This window comes from Vipera berus, assembly GCF_964194415.1.
Source record: "Vipera berus genome assembly, chromosome: 6".
Lineage (NCBI taxonomy): Eukaryota > Metazoa > Chordata > Lepidosauria > Squamata > Viperidae > Vipera > Vipera berus.
Window position 1 is genome coordinate 71,425,912 of NC_138208.1, and position 26,736 is coordinate 71,452,647.

Genomic DNA, 26,736 nt, shown 5'->3' on the forward strand with positions numbered 1-26,736 from the left:
GAATGATATATATGGCCCTTTCCCACTCTGTGATGCTACAAGGAGGAGGCTATCATTGTCAGCTAGGCAGGAAGGGAGCAAAGTGCTGCCAATCACTGTCCCTGGTTCTTTTGATTTCCTAGTCAGAAGCCACAAAAACTCTGGTTTGTTCTCTCTCACCTTTTTCATGATCACTTTTCACTTTGCATCTTAATCAAAAGGATTGGAGAGAGGAGTGCACACCAATCTTGGTCCAAAAGATTGGAGAGAGTGCATATTAATTTACTTTTTAATGGGGAACAAGACAAGATGAAAGTCAGTTGCCAGTGGGACAAGGTGAGAAATCAATTTATTTTGCAGAAGAAAATCATTAAATTTTTAAAAAGTTTTAATTCTATTAACTGTATAGGGAACTGATGCAGCAATAGATTTTTGAAGCGGTGTGGAAACCACTTCTTTCACCCCGTCAATATTAATTGCATCAAGATAAATACATATGATTGCTTTAAATAATTAACCATTTATTCAGAATTATAAACATGTCCACTGAGTTGCTTGATTTTGCTTTAGGGAATTTCCTGAGTGATAGACAAAGAAGGGACAATATACACCCTACTGCTTCCTTGTAGGTGATGAGATGTCAGTGCCAATAGTTTTAGTCCTTCAAAATTCCTCCTGATGGACTAAAGTCTCAATCCACATCTCCTAACTTTGTTAATTACAGACAAAGGAGGCAAACAAATATATCTCCCATCATCTCACCAAAATATTGATCTTTAGCAAAAATGGCCAAAATTAAATGGTTCGTAATGAGTACCACTGCCTGCACCTCTTCCGATGGGCAACATTTCAGATCACTGAAATACAGAAAACTCATATTATTTCTTAGTCAACCAAATGTCTGGAACTCACATCTGGTAGTCTGAATAACCTGTTACAAAATGAACATAGTAAAGTTCAAGAAACCATAGCTTAGTTTTAAGGGCAAGTGTATTCTCTGCATCTTCAATCGCGTCATGGGGGGAAAAAGGGGACTCGTCTTATCCTAGATCAGTCTAGAGTCTTGAAATGGGACAACATGTAATCATTATAAAATAAATACATTATAAATTACATGTCAACTTTTCCCACCTTGCTGCCCTCCAAATACCTTGGAGTTCCATGACCATGGAGACAGCAGATTATGGAAGGTGATGTCCAGTCAACCAAAAGGGGATTTAATTGGACTACAATAATTTAATTCAAAATAACATGGTTTGCCTGGGCCCAAAAACACACTACTGCAGGGGTGTCAAACTGCCAACTCGCAGGCCAGAGGCGTCATGCAGAAGCTGCGCCCACCCCATTGCCGGCAATGGCAAAATCGTCCCGATACCTTTATTTATTTATTTTATTTAATCCCATTTATATCCCGCCCTTCTCCGAAGACTCAGGGCGGCTTACAATCTAAGCACAAATCAATGTGCTTAGCAATATCACATGACGTTGCAAGTTTGGTGGCTCAGAGTGTTGTGGAAACTGAGTTTGGATGATTGTGCATGCCCCAAGACTTTTTTAAATTGGTCTTAATTTTTGTATTAATGTTTTAAAATTATACCCTGTAAACCGCCCTGAGTCCTTCGGGAAAGGGTGGTATAAATTAAATTAAATTAAATTAAATTTTGCAACCCTGGTTAATTAGTTCACTTAATCATGGGTGTGAAAGGGCAGGTTGCCTAGAAAATGAGCAATAGCTGTGCTGCTGTTGTGAACTCTTCCCAAAGCAACATGGGTGATAAAAGCTGTGCTAAGAGACAGCTGAGGTTGTGGTGCTGGTGTGAGGGAGAGAGGGAGGGAATCTATGGAACTAAAGCAGCCTGAAGCAGCTAGAGATACTTTTGACCAGAAGTAGGGACTCACAAAGAGTAGTAGTTGGAGAAGCAGTAGAAGGAGGTATAGTAGCAGTGAGGAAGGGTGGAGTAGTGATGAGCAATGAGTCCTAGTCTGTGAATGCTTGTGCATATGTTGCCTAGGAACCTGTCTTGTTGTGTTGGCTCTCGTGTTTTGGAGCCCACTGACTTCAGTATATATAAAAGAACCCATGACAAAGTGGAGGCAGATATCTATAAAAAGGTGGGATATCCTTTTTTACCTGTGGGTAATTGTGCTGTGTGAATACAACCTCTATTGGTTAATGACTCCAGAATCTGAAGGAGGGGATTCCTCTCATCATTCTGTTGTCCAGCTGAAGATGCAGAAGCCATCTTGCCTAACTCCATCTTCCAATCAGTGCAATCTTTCCCTTTGGGTGAGGGTATGTGTATAAGTGTGATTGTGGACAAGGAGTTACACTGTCGCACTTTCATCCTGCAGTCTATCATTGGTCTGGTAGAGAAACCAAACAGGACTCCAATGGATAGTTAAGGCTGCAGAAAGAGCGATTGCAACCAGCCTGCCTACATCTGCAGGCCCCTCACATCCTGTTTCAAATCCTCCCCTTGGGATGGCGCTATAGGGCATTACATGCCAAAACAGCTAGACCCAGGGACAGTTTTTCTCCCTGATGACAACCAATTCTCACAGTACTGTATAATTCAGGGGTCTTCAAACTTGGCCCTTTTATGACTTGTGGACTTCAACTCTCAGAATTCCTCAGCTGGGAGTTGAAGTCCACAAGTCACAAAAGGGCCAAGTTTGAAGACCCCCGGTGTAATGTCTATGTGTATTTACCCATGTAGTATGGCTGTAATATCTTTTAGCCGTATCTTCTTTACTCCCCCCCCCCTTTATTGGTATTATTATTATTATTATTGAACATCGCAGTCAGCCAGATGTTCAGACTGGGACTGGCATTTTTGTCTACCTATCGAGTCCTGACCAACGACCTGGGATAGGCAGATGTGGATGTTTGATGGTGTTACAGATATTATGATTACGATCGTGAAGCTTTTGCACTTACACTGAGTGCCTCTGTACCCGGAGACAAATTCCTTTGCCTGTTCGATTCCAATTCCAATTCCAATTCAACTCAATCTTTTACTACTGTCAGTCAGCTGACAAAATAAGATTTCCGACGGGAGATCGGTCAAGCTTTGCTAGCCTTGCTCTGCGTCGCCTCCAGCGGGTTCCCCCAACACGCTTCTTATCCAGGTCACTTAGCATCTGAAGGCTTGCGCTTTCGCAACCGCCTTTCGCAACCTTCTCCTCGGGCGAACGGCCTCCGTCCCGCCGGGAGCGGGCTGGCCACCAATAAATTCTGCCGACGGAATTCCCGGGTCCGTTGCGTCACCAATTCTATTATTTAACCAAAGCGGCCCGTGCTGGAGCGGCGACGGCGGAAGCCACCGGCGGAGGCTTTCCCTGCTCTCTTGCTCCCTCTCCCGACGGAACGGGCCGCAGCCCCAGAGCACGTTGGCGAGCACAAAAGACGGCCGTTTTCTTGGGGAGTTTCGCTGCAGGCGAAGAAGGGTGGGGGGAAAAAGAAAAGAAAAGAAAAGAAAAGAAAAGAAAAGAAAAGAAAAGAAAGAAAATTGCAGAAAGTCCTCTTGGCCGCTCATCATGATTAAGTTCACCGCCGCAAACCACCGTGTGATGCTCAGCGACGGCAACTCCATCCCGGTGATAGGACTCGGGACTTACGCGGATCCCGAGACGGTAAAGCCACCTTTGATTTACAGGTTTGCCTACTGCTGCAATCTAAACTCTGGGCGTTGATGGAGGGGCCAAATTTAGCCTCCCCTCCGCCTTTAAAACGGGGAGTCTTTTCTCCGCCGTAAAACTCCACCGCATCGACTTCTCTGCTCAGAAATAGCCCTCCGGTCCGCCCGTCCAGCGTGCGCGAGTAAAATAAGGTCATCCATCCTCAGCCGCTGTGCAAAGCGGAGTCCCCGCGCTGCACCTCAGACTGCGGACGCCTCGGGATGCCAGGTCTTTTCGTGGGAAGCGCGCCTCGCGTGAACTCTCCTCTGTGCCTTCTGCTTCTGAGACGGGTCGCGTTGTGAAATAGGCAACTTTTGTTCGTGTAATATTTTTTTTTGGGGGGGGGTAGAAGTGGGCCAGTCGTGGGGGGGTGCGGGTGCGGTTTCCCAAAGCCATCTCTTTTTTTCTGACTGGGCTTTATGACCTCTTGAAGGAAAGGTTATTCGCTGTTTGGAGAAGGCAGCTGACCGCCCTTTGTTTCTTCTTCTTCTTCTCTCTCTCTCTCTCTCTCTTTTGGAAAGGGAGTCGGGGTCGTGCAATTAAGCCCGAGCCCCTTCTCAAGTGGGGTTCAGTATTTTGAAACCACCCGTTTGGATTCGAGACTCAAAAAGTGACAGGATGCAAAATGACGTTTAAAGTTTTGCCTTCCCCAAAGCTCCCATTAATTTTAAAAAAAAATAAGAAAGACACTTCCATGGAATGCAAATGAAAAGAAAGGATGGGGAAGGGATGCATGGCGAACATACCCCCTCTGGGCCTCAAATGGGGCAGGGGGTGGGGGGAAAGAGCTGTGCAATTGCTAGTTAGGGTTTCAGTCTTCCTTTAAGTTACTCTTGATGAGAGCATGGCCTTAAAAGACCCGTTCTTCCTTCTAGGCATCTGTTCTTCCTTCTAGGCATCCATGGGGCTTGTAATGGCTGCATCTCTCTCCACTGCGGTCCAGAGAGATGGCTTTGAACAATAGTGAGCTTGGGAAGAAAGCTCCCCCCTCTGGTGTTCTCCAGTTGCGAGGGGCTTCAACGCCCTCCCTCATTTCCAGCCAGCTCTAGGGTGTAAGACTTAGGGATGCAGACTTAATTCTTTTGCTTTCATTGTGGCAGAAATAAGAAGTCAGCGATGGAATTAGCGGTGGTGGGAATTCCTTCTCTACCAATCCCTAACAGGGGTTACTTTGTCTTGCGTTCCCTACTTTTTCCGACCCAGATGCCATCTCGGTTTGCCTTTGTGTTCCTGCATCTCCCTTCATCTTCCCGTAAGGGTACATCACCCGTAAGGGTGATGCTTGGAAAGGCATTCCTTGTAACAAAAGGGGGGGGGGCTTGAACATCCAGAGCCAGGCTGCAATGTTAGTTGAGATCTAGAACATTAAGGGGAAAAGATCTTTGTCTGATAGATTTGCCTTGCTTTAAACAATTTCTCTGGCTGTCCATCTCACAAAAATGATTCTGGCAGCCAGACAGAGCTTTTCACAGTTAATAAAACTCAAATATAGTTTGTGGCTGTGGATTTCTTATCCCTTGCCTCAGCATCTTGTGACTCATGATTCCACTGAACCAAATTACATTTTAAGACATGAGGAACAATCTGTATTCCTTGTCTGGAATACTCTCCCAAGAGTCTAGCAGCCCTGATGAATAACTGTTAGCTGGGCATGAAAGATGTTGTGGTCCAACACATCAGATGATAGTAGCAGACTAAGATTGGCTTGCCAGGCTTATGTTTGATCTCAGATGGATTAATTGATATCCTGGATTTTCCTGCCATCAGATTACAGAACTTTATAGAAATGTAGCTCAACACCAAGGACTCCTGAGGACAGTTGAATGAAAATAATGGGATAATGCAATATATCTTGAGACCTCTCCATAGCCTTGCTCAATATATATATATATATATATATATATATATATATATATATATATATATATATATATATATATATATATATATATATATATATATATATATATATATATATATATATATATATATATATATATATATATATATATGTATAATTTTATTTTTAATTTTTTTTAAAGAAGATAAACCTAATACATACTAATATAAAGTGAGGAATAGAAAAAAAAATAAAAGAGAAAACTAAAAGCTTTTTTGTAGCTTTTTAATTTCTTTTCTATTCTTTTATTTTTTTTTTCTCCCTTACTTGCACTTTTTCAAATAGCCCTGTCCAATGTATCTTGAGGCTTTCAGATACATTGTCCTTGTATTTAGCTTCTTGGACTGGCTCTCCATCTTGGCTATCCAAGATGAAACTAAAAAGAGGGAGAAAGTACTTCTGTCCTCAGTCAATTCTGAGGAAACCCAGGATCTAGAAATGTATAATCCTTAATTTGCAGTCTGATGCCTTCTGTTTTGCACTGGTCCTCTGTGTTTTGAGGTCAATGAGAATGAAACAGTCTTGCCTGCAGAAAAATGGCATGTGTGAGAAAAAAATCTAGAACAGATTTCTTTTTTCTTGAAAGATTTTCTTTTTTCTCTAACTATATATAAGGAAGAGGCTTATTAGAGAGGAGAAAAAACGGCATATTTTAACTGCTGCAAGGTTGTGTTGGGTACCATCATATTGCTCTTTAATGGAAAAGGAGCATTAAAAGAGAAAAAAAATGTCGCTATGCATTAGGCTACCAGATCTGGGTTGCAAGATTCCCAACCCTCTTTGCTGCCAGCTAGTGGTTGTTAGGATGCTTGCAGTCCAGAATGAGGAGCCCTAATTTTAAGTATATAAAATATACTTGTATTGTATCATCTGAGGGCAGAGAACTCTTTCTGCTGTGAAGGGAGAGAACTTTATCCTTTATACCATTTTAATAACAGTAGATACATTCTTCTGTTCAGGAGGCTATCCCTTCAATTTCTAAGAAAAACATTGCTGAAGCGAAGATTCCCCTGCTCTTTCAAATTATAAGCGTTGTAGGTATTTGATGTGACCCACCTGTATTGTGACATATAATCAGAATAATCCCATTTCAAATCCTATATCAGTTTAACCATGCATCTGATGAGCTGGCTCAAGAAACCTTGTGGTTTTACTAAAATGGATAGTAATAGTGTGAAAATGTGTTATTAAACTTCTGTTTTTGGTTCTTTTGAAGTAATTGCAACTTCTTAGTTCTCTACCAATACTTCCTGAGTGTTCTTCTTTATTATCTGATGGGATGCTTAGTTACTCAACTTCAACAATGAGATGGGAGCTGTATAAACTTGATTAACAAATAAATATCAAAACAGAAAAATTACTTAATTACAAACTGGCAGGCATTCATGGGAGTTGAATGGCTCTCTCGACTGGCCTGGGATTAGTTTTGTCCTTAATTAGTTACAGTGAATTTCATTTGTCATTCTAATGTCTATACATCCTGATCTGAGAGATAGTTCTATAGGTCTGCTTTGGATTTCTCAATATTGGATATCATGACCACTTGTTTAACAATTATTTAAAGTTAAAATGGCACCAATCAAATGGTACTTGCAATCAGTTCTTAAAGTTCTGGCCATCCCAGCACCCCTCCAGTTAAGAGACTGTGATCCAGGTACTGGATTGTACTTAAAACAATTGCAACTATTGTGCCTTCAACCAACTGCCTGGGCATGGTCTAATGAAGTTGGTGCTCTCGCTTTTCCTGTCACAACAAATAATGGCAATCAATTCAACATGCTTTTGGCTGAGCATCTTAAAATTTTACTTAAGAAAGTAGTCTTTTTTTTAAAAAAACCTGAAAACCACCCATTATAAATAACTTATATGTTGTCTATAAAGAAATTATAACAACTAGAATGCTATTAGACTGGAGAATCATTTAATATTTCTCAGTTACATTTCATGAAAAGAAACAGTTTTGAATAACTAAAGGTTATAGGTTTAGTCTTTGTCATTTCTGTTATTAAGAACAAGAAATAAAAAAATAGAAATAAAGGCCAAATGATTGAGAAAGAACCTTTGCTGAAGCCCTTGACAATTTGGGTTATCTTACTAAACGAGTTTAAATGAATGAGAAATCATTTTAAATTATCCAGATTTTACTAGCACCAGAGTGATGGGCACTTCTCTGAGACAAAACAGTGTCAAAACAGTGATTGGATTTGCCCATCATGCCTAACCATTATTTGCTTAACCTTGATTTGTTAATAACCTTGCATGGATGACATAGTACTACATATCAAACCTAAACCAAACAAATCCTCTGAGTTTACTGCAGAGTGTGAATGACCAATATCTGTTTTGTCTATTGCCAATGAACAACAACTAGAAGAGTTGGCAATTCCTACCCTATCCTCTAGTTTAGGACTTGTGTAATAACGTCAACATAAACTAGGAAGATAATCTACGCAAAACCTGGAGGAGTCCTTTGGTATCTGCAGCCAGACTTCTCAGACATTTGGATTCTGGCTGCCTTATCTAGAGATTCTCTGCTGCTGTTAAGTCAAAAGAAGTTCAGGCTTCCTAACCTCATAAGGTTTCTAAGTCTGCTCCCTGCCTGCCTATTGTATTGCTGCAGTGAGCAAATATAAAAGGCAAATATATGTGTCAGACGCTCTTGCTTTCAGAGGAATATTTCTAAAACAAAAGACCAGACTCCCATTCACCTCAGCTCCTGGAGCTCCCTGAACTAAATGCCAAAATCAGATGCCAGAAGAGACCATGTATGTCCATGTCTCTTGATCATCATCATTTTAGCCATTTTTCATCCACTGCAGGATGAAGGACAGGATGTTATCATGTTTCTTGATAACATGTGCTAAATATTGGACAATATCCTCTTCTTTGGGCCATCAAAAAGTTGATGAAAACTTTCTTACGCTTACACTCTGTAGCCTCATTCACACATATATGTAAAGCTGTGGCTTGGTTAATTCTGATTTATTGACTAAGCTGTCTGATAAATCATAAGTCATGGTTTATAAAGCATAGAGTTCATGCAGCATGCTACGCTAAACTTGAGGAAGCCATATTATGTTGCAGCATGATCTCTCAACCAAGTGGGAGATTCGCATCACATCTTTTGGCTAAGTCATGATTTGCTCATGATTGGATTCAAGTATCTTACCAGCATATAAACTATGTTTTATAAGCAATTAGCAGCAAGATAAGTTAATACTATTAATGTTACCATGCAGAAATCCGTTGAAAAAAGGTGCTGGAACTCCGTTCCAGTGTGTTCTATGACAAAAAAAGCCCTGGGAAATAGGGAATAGTATTTTGATTTGCAAGGATGTCACTAATTTCTCTAATTAAAGATCCTAGCTTGCATATAATGATATTAGCATGCATGAAGCTTTGTGGCATAGTAGCAAGAATGTACCCAAACTCACCAGTACTGTCCTTGCCACCAGCAGTACATCTTCCTGTGGCACGAGTCACAAAGACTGCTAATATAACATTTTTCTTCTCTGTTATACAAGCTTTGATTGACCAAAGTCATGATGGGCAATCAAAGCTTATGAGCCCATATGGGAATGATTACAGCACATTAAATATTATATTATACCTTGGAATGCAAACAAAGAAAATGGTAAAGAATGTGAATTAGTGAGGGGTGCTCTCTGAGCCTGGTTGTTTTCTTCCAGACATTTCATCACCCAACCTCAAGTTTGGGTTAATGAAAAGTCTGCAAGAAAACAGCCAAGGGAGCATCAAGGACCCCTCAATTCATCCCTGAGCTACAAATATTCCCCTTTACTGGTAAATGTGAATTAGTGAATGAAACAAACAAACAAAAAGTAAGTTGTGCCTGTAAAATTAAGAGAAAGATTAGAAGAATAAATAAGCGTGGGAAACACAAGAACAGGTCTGGTGTGCAAAAGCATTAAAAGATTAGTTTTTCAAAAGAAAGAATGAAAAGTACAAATAGAAAATATATGAAAAGATGCTTTGTGGAATGGTAAAATGAAAGAGGTGTGATGGCTCAGTGGCTAAAGATGCTGAACTTGTCAGCTGAAAAGCTGACAGACCAATGTTCGAGACCTGAGCACTGCACGATGGGGTGAGCTCCAGGCCCTGCATCAGCTCCTGCATCAGTTGCAAAGCTTGCAAATGCGAGTAGATAAATAGGTACCACTTTGGTGGGAAGGTAACAGCATTCCGTGCCCCTCGGTGTATAGTCATGCTGGCCAAATCACCACAGGAATGTTTTTGGACAACACTGATTCCCTCAGCTAAGAAACAGAGATGTGCACTGCCCCTTAGAGTCAAACATGACTGAACAGGGGAACCTTTACCTTTACTTTTAAAACAAAAGAGGCTGTGGATGATAAAATGCATATAGGTAGTCCTTCGTTAATGATAATAACTGGGATCAGAATTTCCATTACAAAGCAATATGGTAAAAAATAGTGTCGTATGACCACATTACTCAGTGATAGACATCCCAGCATTAATTGAGTCCCATCAGTTAGTAACAAGGTCCCATGCCTAATAGGTGATCCAAGCAATTCCTGGTTTGGTCCCTTCCAGCCCTGAGCCTCAGTAACCTAAGGATCTGCTTCCTCTTGAACTGCCCATCTGCCTATCTCCCTCCATCTCTATCCCAAGACCCAAGCATCACATTTTAACATATTTTTAACATAGACTGAAACTAGCTGACAACTGTTGCTTTGAAGAGGCATTCTTTTTGTACCTAGCCAGCACAGACCTGGAGGAGGGGGAGGGGGAGGGGGAGGCTGACGACCTCATGGATGTCTCCAGCAACATCTTGGAGAATCTCAACTACTACATCAGCGGCAAAATCCCGTCCAACAGCAGCACCAGCAACTGTGAGGTGATCGAGGTGGAGCCTGGCGCTGCCAAAGAGTATGGCTTCAACTGCCTGCTGAGTCCCATAATAGTGGAGATCTCCCCCAATGTCAAGGCAGTGCTGGTGCACCTGGTGGAGTTGAAGGAGCCTCCTGTCGGCGGGACCCCTGAGGCCAAAAAGAGGAGGACGGCGAGCTCCCCGCTGCTGGCCAAGGTAAAGACAGAAATGGATCCAGAGCCCATCACCTCGCTGTGTTCCTTGATGATTCCCCTCTCCATATCGACCGTGGAGAGCCTGCCCTTCCCCAGAGAGAAAAGCATGTATTTATCCTCCAAGCTGAAGCAGTTACAAAAAGATTCTTTTTTAAATAAAAGTGATTTAAAAATCCCAATTGCAAAGAGAACGTGCCTCTGTGTATATATGGTTTAACCCTAGTTGAATTTCCAACAAGTAGCAAAATATTAAACATGTGGAAGACACTACAGCTTGATATGAATAGATCTCTACAGTACAGGGAAACTGCAATGGCCATATACAAATATATGGGTATATTTATAGTCCTGTATATTTAATAGACGTGTAAAAAACAGAATGTCAACATAAGCAGAAATCACCTCTTAAAAGGAGACACTCAATGTCAAACCTGACTCATAGGTGGCAAATGCCAAAGACAGCTTGTAACGGAAGGTCAGGCCCTGAGCAGCCACTTGCAATCAGAAAACTGGATTCTCAGAAAGTCTCATTACTCAGATGTGTTGAGAAGAAAGAAGGGTTAAGTTACAGAATTTTGGAAAGTGGGTGTGTTCATAAGTGGCACAGAAGATTGGGTCATGCCAGTTTCCGTGTTCTTAAGAAGATGCCAGAGTTCGCGAGAGATATGGATCTAAAGGGGTGCAAGGTGTTTTAGGATTGTGCTGTCTGCAAAAAATCCAAATCCAAAGCAGCAGCAATTCCAAAGTGTGCTACATGCCTATCAACACACATTTTTGATTTGGTACACACTGACATAGTGGGTCCTTTTACACCAACAATTGGTGGTAAAAATATTTCTTGACAATTGTTGATAATTATTCTAGATATGGATATGTATTTCCTATGAAAGAAAAATCTGAGAGCTTTCAGATCTTTAAAGACTTTGCCGCTCTTGTCTATACCCAACATGAAGTTAGCATAGCTAGAATTCAGAGTGATTGCGGTGCTGAATTCATGTCTCAGCGTTTTCAGGACTGGATGCGTAAGAATGGCATACTACACCAGACCTCAGCTCCTTACACTCCGGCTGAGAATGGAGTGGCAGAACGCAGAAATGGGGTACTGCAAACCATGATGCGTTGCCTCCTTGAAGACGCTAACCTCAGTCTCCCATACTGGGGTGAGGCTATTAAATATGCTAATCATATCATCAATCGTACGTGGAGTAGTGTAATAAATCAGACCCCTTACTTCATGTTATATGGATACAAGCCTGATCTCTCGCATCTCCATATTTTTGGTTCATACGCCATGGTGAATATTCCTTTAGCTCAAAGAAAGAAAGGAGGTCCTGCAGCAAAAAGAATGAGATTTATGGGTATTGATGATAATTCAAAATGGAGCAAATACATTGACTCCACTCAAGTAATTGTGATTTCCCAATCCGCTACTTTTGAGGAAGATGCTGACTGGTCCAGGATTCATTCTAATGATCCTGGAGTTTATTTTCCTAGAGATGCTGCTGCTAATGCCACGCAGCCTGATGCTCAAGACTCACAGGTGAAAGTTCCTTCCACGAGTTCTTCTCAACCTGCTGTTCCGTCTTTGCAAGCTGCTGATGCTGCTGTTAGCGACGATGATGAAGACGAGGACAAAACGGAAGAAGAACGGACGGTCATTCCGAGACGTTCCAAGAGGGCCACAAAGGGAATCCATCCAAAACGGTATTCGTGGCACGTAATGAATGCACCTTTACCTTTGATTTGTAATGTTACACTTTCTCCTGATAAGTTCACTCAAATCAAACATATTCCTGAATCTGAGCAAGATACAGTAAATGGTATGAGGCAATGCAGGCTGAAATGGATAGTCTAAAGAAACTTCAAGTGTTTACGCCTGCAAGCCCTCCAGCAAAGAAGAAAGTTATTGGCACTTGGTAGGTCTACAGAATTAAAAAGAAGCCAAATGGTGAGTTGTTGTATAAGGCCAGACTTGTAGCTCAGGGTTTCGCTCAACGTTATCCTGAGGACTATACAAATACTTACCCACAGTTCGGACTGAGAGTGTGAAAATCGCCTTAGCCACTGCAACTATTCTTGGTTTAGAGGTTTTTCAGTTCGATGTTGAAACGGCTTATCTACATGCTGACCTAGATGAAGAAATCTACGTGAAAGGTCCTCCGGGGTTCCGACAACAAGAAGGGGATACATGGTTTCTACACAAAAGTCTTTATGGTCTGAAACAGTCTGGTTTAATGTGGTACATATGTCTTACTGACAAACTAAATTCTTTAAACGGACGAATGCGTGTTTACTAAAAGATCTGACAATGGGTATGAGATAGTTCTTGTTTATGTTGATGATATTGTTTATATTGGTCCAAATAAGCAGATGAGTGAGAATTTTGCTAAAGCTTTACAAAAGTATTTCACATTGAAGGCTTTAGGATATATTAATGCTTATTTGGGTGTTCAGGTTGTCAAAACTCAGAAGGGGTTTAGTCTCACACAAGAAGATAAAATTGAACAACTATTGCAACATGAAGGATGCTAATACAGTGAGTATTCCCATGCAAACCGATTTTCACAACTTGGCACATGAACCAAGTCCTGAGTTCGAAGATCAAACACTTTATCGCTCAGTAATTGGGTTGCTGCTGTATATTAGTAGTTGGACTAGACCCGACATTGCACTTAGTATTAATCTCTTATCACGACACGTAGGCAAGGCAAAACAGTTTCATTGGACATTTGTTAAAAAATTATTGAGATACTTAAAATACACTAAACACATGAAGTTATTATTAGAACCGACACATACTGATTATGCAGAGTTATGTTGTTATGCAGATTCCAATTAGGCGAGCGATAAGAAATCACATAAGAGTACTTCAGGTTATATGATATTTTTAAATGGATGTCCTGTGTACTGGCATGTGCGTAAACAGAATTTTGTTTCTTGTTCATCTACTGAAGCTGAATATGCTTGTGTTTCAGATGCATGTAATTCTCTAACGTGGTTTGATGCTTTAGTCGCAGATATCTGGACACATCCGATTTGACCGATCACTGTGATGGAAGATAACGAATCTGTGGTTTATATATCTGAAGCACGGTTTACAGGGTCAAGGTCTAGACACATTGACATCCGTTATCAAAATATAAGACAAGTAGTTAAACAGGGTTTTGTGGAATTGCAGTATGTGTCTACACATGATCAGATTGCTGATATGCTTAACAAGCCACTTCCTGCAGCCCAGCACGAGTATCTGCGTAAGAAAATGTGTCTTATCTGAGTTCTGCTTTACTGACAAAGAAGGGGTTGTCACTGCGTTTTTATGTGTTTGCCAGTTAAGCACGTTGCAGTCTGCTCTGCAGCTGTGCTGCTATCTTATCATTGTAACCATGGTGAGTGTCACATGTTCAACCATGCTTTGGTTTCATGTCTGGCTCTACTACTGTGCGCATGTCCAAAGAAAAGTTTCTTTTTCTTTCTCTCTGTGCTTTCTGGTGAGACAGAGCATGTAGTCAGTTAAGAGTCTTTATTTTATTTTCTCCTTTGACACTTTAGTTCCCATTGATCAGTAAGAATCTTAAGTAGGAGTCTCCTTGATGCCTTTGATTCTCTTCTGCCTTTTGATGCAATGAAAATGTTGCAACTCACTTGCTGGTTATGGAGGGAAGAATGTGCATTTGTTGTGGCTCTGCCATTTGTGCAAATGTCTGTTCCATTTCCATTTCCACTTCTCTTCCTCCTCTTCTTCCTCCTCTTCCTCTTCCCTTTCCTCTTCTTTTACCATTTTGGGCTTTGAGGGAGATACAAAGTTCTGTTTCTTGCTCTTCTTGTGGCCTCAGTCATTTTTAATCGATGTTGTTGTAGTGTGTCTTTGATGTCTGTCATGGTTCTGACAGACGGAGACAAGATGTCTTTCCATCTTCTTCTGTATCACAGTTATTTACAAGCCAAGAGCTATTTATATGCTATACACCTGTCCTTAAGTTGACAGAAAAGTATACCTGCAACAAAAGAGGCTGTCACAATTAGTCTGCTTCAGAAAAGGGGACAGTGACTAGAGGAGAAACACAAGGCAGACAACTGTTTTGTGACCATTTCCTCTTTTTGTATATGCTTTGTATGGTATTAAATCCCACAACATCCTCACCAGATTAGCAAACCACTTTATTTGCTGTTTTTGTATGTAGTTTAAGATTGGTTCTATGCCAATTCTTTCTTTTATGGTATCATTTCTGATTTTATCACAAATAATAAATAGAAATGTTGTTGTTGTTGTTGTTAGTTGCGAAGTCATGTCCGACCCATCGCGACCCTATGGACAATGTTCCTCCAGGCTTTCCTGTCCTCTACCATCTTCTGGAGTCCATTTAAGCTCACACCTACTGCTTCAGTAACTCCATCCAGCCACCTCATTCTCTGTCGTCCCCTTCTTCTATTGCCCTCAATCTTTCCAAGCATTAGGCTCTTCTCCAGTGAGTCCTTCCTCCTCATTAGGTGGCCAAAGTATTTGAGTTTTAACTTCAGGATCTTGCCTTCTAAAGAGCAGTCAGGGTTGATCTCCTCTAGGACTGACCAGTTTGATCGCCTTGCAGTCCAAGGGACTCGCAGGAGTCTTCTCCAGCACCAGAGTTCAAAGGCCTCAATTCTTTTGCGCTCAGCCTTTCTTATGGTCCAACTTTCACTGCCATACATTGCAACTGGGAAGACCATAGCCTTGACTATACGCACCTTTGTTGACAGGGTGATGTCTCTGCTTTTTAGTGTGCTGTCTAGATTTGCCATGGCTTTCCTCCCGAGGAGCAAGCGTCTTTTAATTTCTTGACTACAGTTCCCATCTGCAGTGATCTTGGAGCCCAGGAAAATAAAATCTGTCACTACCTCCATTTCTTCCCCATCTATTTGCCAGGAATTGAGAAGGCCAGATGCCATGATCTTGGTTTTCTTAATGTTTAGTTTCAACCCAACTTTTGCACTCTCCTTCTTCACCCGCAACAAGAGGCTCTTCAGTTCTTCTTCACTTTCTGCCATTAGAGTGGTATCATCTGCATATCTTAGGTTGTTGATATTTCTTCCAGCAATCTTAACTCCAACTTTTGATTCCTCTAACCCTGCCTTTCTCATGATGTGCTCTGCATATAAGTTAAATAGGCAAGGCGACAGTATACAGCCTTGCCGGACTCCTTTCCCAATTTTGAACCAATCAGTGGTTCCGTGTCCAGTTCTCACTGTTGCTTCTTGGCCCGCATATAGGTTTCTCAAGAGACAAATAAGATGTTCTGGTACTCCCATCTCTTTAAGAACTTGCCACAGTTTGTTATGATCCACACAATCAAAGGCTTTAGCATAGTCAATGAAGCAGAAGTAGATGTTTTTCTGGAACTCTCTAGCTTTCTCCATGATCCAGCGTATGTTGGCAATTTGATCTCTAGTTCCTCTGCCTCTTCGAAATCCTGCCTGTACTTCTGGTAGTTCTCGATCCACATATTGCTGAAGTCTAGCTTGTAGGATTTTAAGCATAACTTTACTAGCATGAGAAATGAGTGCAATGGTGCGATAGTTTGAACATTCTTTGGCACTGCCTTTCTTTGGAATTGGAATGTAAACTGATCTTTTCCAATCCTGTGGCCACTGTTGAGTTTTCCAAATTTGCTGACAAATTGAGTGTAGCACTAAATAGAAATAGAGAATTCTATTACACGTAATATACAGGTAATGTCCTTCCTGGGATATTTGTGAGGGATGGGCAAGGTAGGCAATTGTTGACACATGTATAATGATGTAACCTCACACACAAGACAAATTAGTGCTTGCCTCTGATGCCATGACATAATTGTATCATTTGCAGAAGATATCATGATGCACCTGTCATCATTTTGGCATCTTAAAACCTTGCTATGTATCCTATGTATAGATTTCTTGGCAGCAGTACAGATGTGATTGATCACTGCTTTGTTTAAAAAAATGTGCTTTTTAAAATTCCAAGTCTAGACGACAATCCTGGATTTTGTAGTGCTCTTGCAACTAGGCCAGGAGTTCCCAACTGGAGTGTGAGATGATATTCCAGGGGGTGAGAAAACTTGGGTTTTCAAAATTATAGTGTATATGCATAATTAGTTACTCTTATTTCAAACTTTTGTAAGGGATGCAAGAATATGCGCTCGTGACCTCTCGTATAGACTACTGCAATGCTCTGTACATGGGGCTGCCCTTGAGGACCACTCGGAGGCTTCAGCTGGTGCAGAATGCGGCCGCGTGAGTTGTGATGGGGGTTTCCCGATACTCCCATGTAACACCTCTTCTCCGTGAGCTGCATTGGCTTCCGGTTGCCCTCTGGGTGAGATTCAAGGTGTTGGTGATTACCTATAAAGCCCTAAATGGCATGGGTCCGGATTACCTACGGGAGCACCTGCTGCCAGCGTCATCTTCCCTTCGTCCTGTGCGCTCCCACAGAGAGGGCCTCCTTAGGGTGCCGTCGGTCAGAGAGTGTCAGCTTGCGGCCCCCAGGGGAGAGCATTCTCTGTGGGCGCACCAGCCCTTTGGAATCTACTACCGGTTGAGCTCCCGACCTGCGCTCTTTCCGCCATGATCTGAAAACCTATTTATTTGAACAGGCTGGCCTGGTTTAAGGGTTTGGGGTATTTTTAATTATTTATTGTTAGGGCTTAATTAATTTAATCTTATTTTAAACTTTTGTATGTAATGCTTTTTATCTCCTTCAGGAGAAGGGCGGTATAGAAATTCAATAAATAAATAAATAAATATATCAGAAGCGTTCTAGGGGTGTGGGGTATAGAAAAGGTTGGGAGCCGCTGATCTAGGTTATAACCAGGTCTGATCAATTTAGTGTTTTGAAAATCACCTAAAGTTGGCCAAGGGCAACTCTATTCACTGTCCCCTTTTTTGAAGCAGACTAATTGTGACAGCCTCTTTTGATGCAGGTATACTTTTCTGCAGTGCTTTTTTTGTAAAAGAAAAAGGTGCCAGAACTCACACAGGTCATACAACCCGGCTTGCCTACCCTACAAGGTTGCATCCAAAAAAGGGGCCGGAACTCCATTCTGAGCATTCTATGAGAAAAAAAGCCCTGCTTTTCTGTCAACTTAAGGACAGGTGTATAGCATATAAATAGCTCTTGGATTGTAAATAACTGTGATACAGAATAAGAGGCATTCTAAGGCAGGGGTCCCCAACCCCCAGTCCGTGGACCGGTACTGGGCTGCAGCATGCCAGCAACCTGTCCATACAAACAAGCAAAGCCCCATCCATGGGACGCAGGCAGTATACAAAACCATGCACCCTCCAGTCTGTGGAAAAACCTCTCTCCACGGAACCGGTCCCTCGTGCCCAAAAGGTTGAGAAACTCTGTTCTAAGGTCACCACATGCTGAACCTTAAATAATCTAAGTTTTCTGTATAGGAATTGATATATCTGTTCTGGAAAGTTACAGAGAATACTAGAAAAATCTGCAAATTTTATGCTAACTCTGATAAGATAAATCTCTGCCCCACCCCTGGGGGGAAAAAACCCTTCTGGGTTTTCTTTTGTTTGTTTTTCTTGTTTTTGTTTTCTTTCTCTTGTTTTGGATAAACACTATCTGGGGTATGCCAGCCTTTTATCTGTATACATCTACAAACAAAATTGATATTAAGACCTAATCAAGCTTAAAACTACACTTTACACAATCTAGCCACAAAAGACATACACAGTAGATATCCATAGTGATATTGGGTTGTTGTTTACAATCAAATAGTTTTGGGGAAGAACACTAAAGAGTAAGACTGTTCATTTACTTCTCTCCTCTTTTGTCTAAAGCCATACATTGGCCTGTTCCACAACCTGGACAGGTGGGTTGGAAGGTGAAGAACGGTGTAATCCAACATTTTTCTGAGGTCCCAGGTTGCTATATAGGTCTATTTCAACAATGACAGGGAAGGGAAAGACCCTGAGGTTTTACATTGCTTTTCTGCCCTTGCAATTGCCTTTAGCCATTAGGACAGCCTCTTCCAATCTAGTGTCCAGTGGTGTAACTGAGAATGCCATCTGCAGAACCCTCCAGCCAACATGGGGCCAAAATTTTGTTTAATCCAGTTCAGTTCTCGAAATGTTGGCTGAATTACTAGGAGTTGCATTTCAAACAGGCCTGGAGGGCATTCAGCTCTGAGACTTTGAAGGGTTGGAATTTTATCTGGAAAGAGTGCAGCTTAGCTAAATGACAAAATGAGCAAACCAAAATGCCTTTCCTAAGAATTGTGAAATATGTCCCAAAAGAACTAGGGAATTGCAAATTCAAACCCCCAGTTACCCACAAAATGCTCTGGGTGACTGTACATTGTTGACACCCTTTTGCATACTCTTATAGTAGAAAAGATCCTACCATGACCTCCTTGGGGAAAAAACGGAGTATATTTCTTTAACAGAAATTGCTTTTAGATCTCATACATTCCCTACCTGATCAAATGGTCTAAATTCCACCCATCCCAGTTCAAGTGATAGAATATGCTTTCAAGAAAAAAAAAATGAAGTGAAGCAATGCATTTAGCATGATTACTTGGTAAAATGTTGATGGTCCAAGTGTAAAGCTCCCCACTTAATTGGCCAAATCAAAAACCAAATGGCTAGATTTCAATAACATAATTTCAGTCCACTAGCATAATTTTAATGAATGGAACCAGAGTGGTTTTCCTCTTGCTTCAACTCTTAAAGGGGAAAAAAAAGGCCTCTTCCGATAATTCACTGTGTCACCAGATGCTCTCTTGCAATTTGCCCAGGCCAGTGCATTGTGTGACCACACAATCTTCAAGGAACAGGATGCTTTTTTAAAATTTTTGGCAGTATCCTATGTTGACAAAGTGTTGGAACACATTATTAGCAAGTGAAAATTTACTTCAGGCACTGAAACGAAGTATAATTTCACATGCCAAGTTACTCCATATTAAGCAGGTTTTAAAAGACTCTGCCAGAAATAAAGATACATATGACAGGGAATCTCTGTTGCAACTATACAAATAGTAAGCAAGTCACTGAATTTTCTATTTCTATCACTGTCTTTTACTATCATTGCCATCTCACATTCTTACTGAGAAATAGAAAGGGATAATTAAAACAATGTTTGCAGTTCACCAATAATAATGTATATTATACATTTGGGTTGTAAACCTGGGACACTGGGATATTGTCAGTGCTAAGAACAATTGGATTTAACTTTGAATGGGTATTAGCATCCTCTGCAGGATTTTACTGCTTTTGTGCTACAAGCTCTGCTCTGGGGCATGTGCACGACATCATGACAAAAAGAGAAAAGTGGTGAGGATTATGTTGCACAAGTGCTTTCATCTGTCTGACCCCCTTGCCCCCTGTGGAAGCCACTGATGAGTAGATACTGTATAGAATTGCATTGCAAATGGACTTTTCTACATTTGTCTTGGGGCTTCTGAAAGAAACGATTGTAAAGTTGAACAGCTTTAACCTTAAGCTATCAGAGAGATGGCAGAACTAGGGGTAAACTTATGGGAAGCAGCTTGAATTGTTTTTTAAACAATTAAAGGAGCGACCAAAGTTGATTTGAAAATTAAACAATATAGTAGGCTGATATATATTGTACGCTTATTTGTGTGATATGTTTATCTACATTGCTTTGCTCTCAGTTCCCTGGTGGGTGGAGAAAGTTTTCTCTAATTTTTTCTGACTTCTAATCTACAGACTCCCAAAGGCACATGTGCTGAATCAGTGAAAACTGCCATTGATGTTGGTTATCGCCATATTGATGGGGCTTTTGTGTATCACAATGAGCACGAAGTTGGACAAGCCATACAGGAGAAAATTGCACAGGGGAAGATCAAGCGTGAAGACATATTTTATTGTGGCAAAGTAAGACATCCGAATCAGTTCCTTTCCTTGGAATAAAGATGAAGCATATTGTTGCTTTAACCGATGTTTTGCCTCCTTTTCTGTTTTTCTCAGATCAGAAAGGAAACTCAGGGAGCAGATTGCCTGGAACAGAGGTGGAGAACTATGGCCCTTTTATGATTTGTGGACTTCAACTCCCAGAATTCCTGAACCAGCCATGCTGGCTCAGGAATTCTGGAAGTTGAAGTCTACAAGTCACAAAAAGGCTATAGTTCCCAACCTCTGAGCTAGAATCTAGAACCATTCTTCATAGCAAAGATTCTGCATTCTTATTCCTTTCTGTTATAGGTGCTGCAGCTAATTTTATACTGGTAATTATTTTAGAGGAATCTTTAGGCTGCCTTTTCATGGCAGGAGCCCTCAGTGAAGTTTCCAACATGAGTAATAATAAAAGTAACTGACAGTTACAGTAACCATGTGTCCTCTATTATAAAGGACTGTCATTTATTTCAGAAAGCAATAGTTTAGATTTATTTCATTACTTCCTTGGTTTTCCTCTTGAATTTTCTTTGGTAAAGCCAAGTTATAAACATTTTAAAAAAAAATCCTCATGAACCTGTTTTACCTTTGCCCCCTTTTTAAGTTTGTTCTTTTCCCCCCCCCAAGAAAATATGGCAATACTGACAATAAAAGAAAAATCCTGTCTCGCTATACAAAAAACATGAACCTATTGCAGTCTGATAAAAATACAACTTCAGAACAGGCTGCAGAAAAATAAATGAATCATTACAACCCAAGAGATAATGGAGTCAACAAAACTTTTTAAGTGGAACATAAATGAGTTTTCTTGGAGCTGGGAACTGGACATTTTTTTAAAAAAATGCTTTCATCTCTGTGAAAGGTGTGGCAGAATTGTGATAGCATCTGAGTGACTTGAAGCAAAACCTGGGGCCTGCTTTGAGGGGAGGAGTTCTTAAGAAGCTAAATGGGTGCCCTAGGTTTCTTGCAGAAACTTAAGATCTCCACTTTGCTTCCCCAAATTCCCTTAATGGCAGTGTTATGTTTGCAGGTTTTTTCCAGTTCTTTAAAAATTAAAATCAGAAATGCCAATGTTTGAAGGTGAACAAGGATTCAGAAAATGTTGGGGTGAAGCCTGTTTAAAATTACAAAGGCTTTTGCTGGCAGAATAGAAAATATGAATGTGGTTTTAATTAACCTTGACCCTGCCACTTTAAACAAGGGCTTTCAGGCAAGAAAAAAAAATCCTTGCAAATAAAAGTCAGATTCTTTTAAGAGATCAGTCTCTAAAGCAGTTCATTGATCTATACTGGAAAAGACTGTTATTGTAGACTGCAGGAAATGGCTAATTTCATGTGTCTGAAGCTTGATTTTTCTTGAAGAGGAAGAAGGGGCCACTAGAATCTCTATAAAAATCTTTAAATTCCAATCAAGCAAAGTTTTGGAAATAAGAAGAATTCCATTTTAAACCATCAGATAAAAGACTGAACATTAGGTTGCAGTTTCTAGGCAATGTTCCTGATAAAAAATAGAGCTGTTTTCTGATAACATACAACTATTGACAACTGCAACATGTCTATCTTACTGAAGAAACTGAATGCAACATGAAATGAAGCTGCAATTACAACTCACACTGCTATTCTCCCTCAGGCCCCCCCCTCCCTCTTTTTTACAGCTCCCACAAACCTGAATTGATAGCCATGTTGAGGCAGGGAACAAGCAAAAACTGTAAGTTCTGTAACTGGCTTATAACATTAAAAATAATAAACCACATAGTGGAGGAAGATCCTAGCTTTGTTGACATGCATGATGCTTCATCCTTTTTTATGTCATTGAACTTGCATTCTTCATGTCCCTCTCCATTATTAAATATAAGTCCGAACCATTAAAACATTGCCTATTCTTGGTAAAGCTATCTGCATCTTAGAGCATTTGTTTCAACAGCTTCCAGCTAGGAGCTGTGAATTCAAGATTCTTTAATGGGGACCATTGCTTCATTCAGCAGTTGTAGCAGCATTCTGCCAGCTAATAAACATGATTCTTCTGTCTTTCCCCTCCTAACTAGAAACTACAAAACTGTTTCTCTTGACCATAGTTGCTCTGCATCAGGAGACGTGAGGTCTCTGAACTGATGGACAGGTTCCATATTAGTCTTCCTCTGGAATTTTAATTGATTGCTTGATCAAGTCTTACATAAGAACTGAATAATATCACTGACAAATAACTGCATTTGTTTTCTGGAACATGCATCTATAGTTTTTAGATACCTGATTTACTGTTTGGATCATGGCCATCATCATGATCACCATCCTTATTTTAATCTTTGTTGTTTTTATTTGTGGTGGAACACTATGTTTGTTTTCCAGAAAAAGAAAACCTTGTAAGATAATTTGCCTATAAAATTGGAGTATCATCTAAGTTTTATTGAAATTCTGTTTGTTGAAATTCTGGTAAATGGGGCAGATGTGTTTCATCAATGAAATAGCGTCATCCCTGGTTAAAAGGTTCTGCTTCCAAGGCCATCCTATGAGATTGCTCCCTTTTGCTGATGGACTAGTGGAAAAAATACTCCTAAAATTCTCTAAATTTCTTTTGTTGTCAATTTTTGGGCACTATCTAACAAAATGAAATTCAATGGTGAGAAAAGTAAGGTTCTATATTTAGGTTAAAAAAAACCAACCCTAGAATAGATGGAATCTGGCTCAATAGCAGTAACTGCAAGAGGAATCTTGGAGTCCTAGTGGACAGTGTGCTGCATCTGCCAAAAAAGCCAACACAATCCTGAGCGGCATTAACAGAGGAACAGAATCAAGATCACGTGTTAATGCCACTTTATAATGCCTTGGAATACTGCATCCAGTTTTGGTCACCACAGTATAAAAAAGATGTTGAGACTAGAAAGACTACAGAAAAGAGCAACAAAGAAGATTAGGGGACTGGAGGCTAATACATATGAAGAACGGTTGCAGGAATTGGGTTTGTCTAGTCTAGTGAAAAGAAGGACTAGGCGTGATAGAATAGCAGTGTTCCAATATCTAAAGGGCTGCCACAAAGAAGAGGGAGTCAACCTATTCTCCAAAGCACCTGGAGCCAGGACGAGAAGCAACGGATGGAAACTAATCAAGGAGAGAACAACCTAGAACTAAGGAGAAATTTCCTGAGTTAACTTAATTAATTAATTAAACAATCAGTGGAACAACTTGCCCCCAGAAGTTGTGCAATCTCCAACACTGGAGATTTTTAAGATGAGATTGGACAACTACAGTATTTGTCTGAAATGGTATACGTTTTCCTGCTTGAGCAGGGGGTAGGACTAGAAGATCTCCAAAGTCCCTTTCAACTCTGTTATTCTTTTATTCTATAAGGGAAGGACAGGCCAGTTAATTTCAGGCTTATTACCGTAATTCTCCCATATTTTCCATCAAGTTTCATAGTTATTTCACTATAAGTAATGAAAGCATTAAAATTAGAATGAATGTATAAAGCAGAATTAAATCTTGTCTCTGAAACTGACAAAGGTAAAGGTTAAAGACTTTTAGAGCAGCAACTGATTTTCCAGCTTCCTTGTGCAGAGAAGTTTATTTAAATCTATTTCCTTTTTTAAAATGCTGAAGATTTTTGAAAGAATGGTAAGTACACTCCTGCTTCATTTGCATGGTTGATATAAGAGAGATTGAAGCCTGATGTTGCTATGTCCCAACATACAAGATTTCCTGCCATTAGTAGGTCCATCATTTGCTTAAGAAAAGGCAACAAAAGATTGTACAACCATTTGCCTGAATTGTTAGGGTTTCCTGCCTGAGCAAGGGGTTGGACTAGAACAGGGGCCTGCGACCTTGAAAAGTTTAAGACTTGTGGACATAGTTGGCTGAGGAATTCTGGGAGCTGAAGTCCACGAGTTTTAAAATTGTCAAGATTGCAGACCCCTGGACTAGAAGACCTCAAAGTCCTTTCCAACTCTGTCACTCTGTTATTCTCATTTTCATAAAGGAGATTCCTTGACACAACGCAGGTAATCCTCAACTTATCACCACAGTTGGAATCAGAATCACCGTTGTCAAGAGAAGTAGTTAAGTGAGTCACAGCTGATTTCACCACTTTTTATGCCAGGTTTGTTAACCAAATCACTGCAGTTGTTAATGGTGATTAAATGAATCTGGATTCCCCAGCGGACTTTGCTTCTCAAATGTTGGCTGGGAAGGTCACAGACAGTGATCCTATGACCCTGGGATTCTGCAACTGTTGTATTTTGATTATGTGACTGAGAGGATGCTGCAGTGGTTATCAGTGTGAGGGCCAGTTGTATTTCACCTTTTTCAGTGATGTTGTAACTTTGAACAGTTGCTAAATAAAAGATTGTAAGCTGAGGACTGGCTTGCATACATTATATCATATGTGTATTAACTTAGTAAGCCTGCTATGTTCAGATTAAGGGCTTAGTGCAGGAGTCTTCAAACTTGGCCCTTTTATGACTTGGGGACTTCAATTGTGGTTGAATGAAATTTTTAGGCTCCTACTCCAAATTTTGCTACTGTTTTAATACTTTTCCTGTGTAATTATCGGCCCAAACATTCTAGCTTTAGAGAAAAAATAATGAAATAGTATAATTTGTCCATTCCTCTGCTGCTTACTGTATTATTGTGAGTTAAATAATTGCGGCATTTTAGCAGAGACCAGGAAAAATATAAAGTCACAACAATCAGGTAGTTATGTCAAAAGAATACAAGTTTCAGCAGGGCAGGTGTGCGCAACCCTTGTGAGCTAAATTGTCCCCAAATTGCTTCTAATGTAATTTTAACACTCTAGTAATTTTAACACTCTGCTCTAGTTGGAAGCATAAGTAGAGAACTGAATCTGGGATTAATTCAACCAGTCAGGTTGCCCTGATAAGAAAAGAGGGTTTCTGTTCTTCACAGAAGATGGGCGTTCGTTCTTTGTTGTTAAATTTGTCTCTTGCCTTTGTTTTGTACATAATGCTCCTCCTTCCTATGTTCCTCACAGAGTTGTTGGGTTGGCCCAAGAGAGAGAATGACTGACCCAAAGTTGTCCAGCCATTAGCAATATGATGGGTCTTTATGGCATTTCCTGGGATACTCTGCGATTGCCAGGATCCCGGTAACTCAGAAAGGTTGTGAAACAAAGACTTCAGGACATAGAACGGCTGCAGATGCTTAATAGGCACCAAGATAACTTACGTTGTGGAGTGCTAGTCTTACAGTATCAGTCCAATTGGCTACTGCTAGTCTCTGACAGACATCTGATGTTTCTGGTTCGGAATCAGTTTGCCTTTCTGGATCTCACACAATAGACCTCAGAAGCTTCTGGAACAGGGGCATCAAACTCGCAACATCACGTGATGTGTCGTGATGTATCGCGACTTTTTCCCCATTGCCAGCAATGGGGTGGGTGCGGTTTCAGTGTGACGCATCTGGCCTGCGGGCCGGCAGTTTGACACCCCTGTTCTAGAAAGTCTCCAAATATGGCACTGGTGGAATAGCAAGTTTGGCATAGTGGCTAACCAGGAGATTATGAATTGTTGGCCTGTCTTAAATATCAAAGTTGGCTGGGCAATGTTGGGCCATTTGCTTTCTCTTACAGGGTTATTTCTGTGGGGAAAACAGGTAGGTGGGAGAATTAGATATATTCTCTGCCTTGAGTTATCTACAAAAAGGCAAGATAAAAATATAATAACAACAGCCCTCTGTTTACATTTTCCAACAGTTAGTAATGATAGGCATGATGCCTTCCATGCAGATAGTGATAAATGTAGCAGCCTTCATATTTTATTTATCTCAAAGATAGCCCTCCTTTCTTTTGCCAAAAATCTGACAAAAACAATCTTGAAGCAGTTGCAATTTGAAAACATTGAAAAAGGGTAACAGTCAGAAGCAGCAGATGTGATTAAGCAAATGAGTATTGTAAACAGATGGAGAAAACCTTGCTTTTCATCTTGTGACTAAGGATTACAAATGTTGGTGTTTCATCCCAACAGATAAACTGCAGGTGGCACATTTCAGGGATGGAAAGGGTTATTGAAAGTCTTGCACTTATGTCACTATAACTCCAGATCTCATTGGGACAGAGGGCCATTGGAAGAAAAAAAGGCAAAGGTTTCTTTGTCAGACATGTCCGACTCTAGAGAAAGCCAGCAGTGTCCGAAGACAATTTTTGTGATCATGTGGCCAGGATGGCTATATTCCAAAGGCACACGGAACACTGATACCTTTCCATTGAAGTGGTACCTATTTTATCTA

General features: G+C 40.6%; 1 protein-coding gene across 1 annotated transcript in view; it reads left to right on the top strand.

The window, feature by feature from the left end:
- Positions 1 to 3,094: 3,094 nt before the first annotated feature.
- Positions 3,095 to 26,736, top strand: part of AKR1D1 (aldo-keto reductase family 1 member D1) — a gene marked incomplete at its 3' end in the record, with an annotated part of 42,182 nt that continues 18,540 nt past the window's right edge. Inside the window, exons 1-2 of the mRNA XM_081331875.1 lie at positions 3,095 to 3,612; positions 20,318 to 20,485. Coding sequence (XP_081188001.1) covers positions 3,517 to 3,612; positions 20,318 to 20,485 — 264 coding nt within the window. The 5' untranslated portion in view covers positions 3,095 to 3,516. The remainder of the gene's footprint in view (positions 3,613 to 20,317; positions 20,486 to 26,736) is intronic.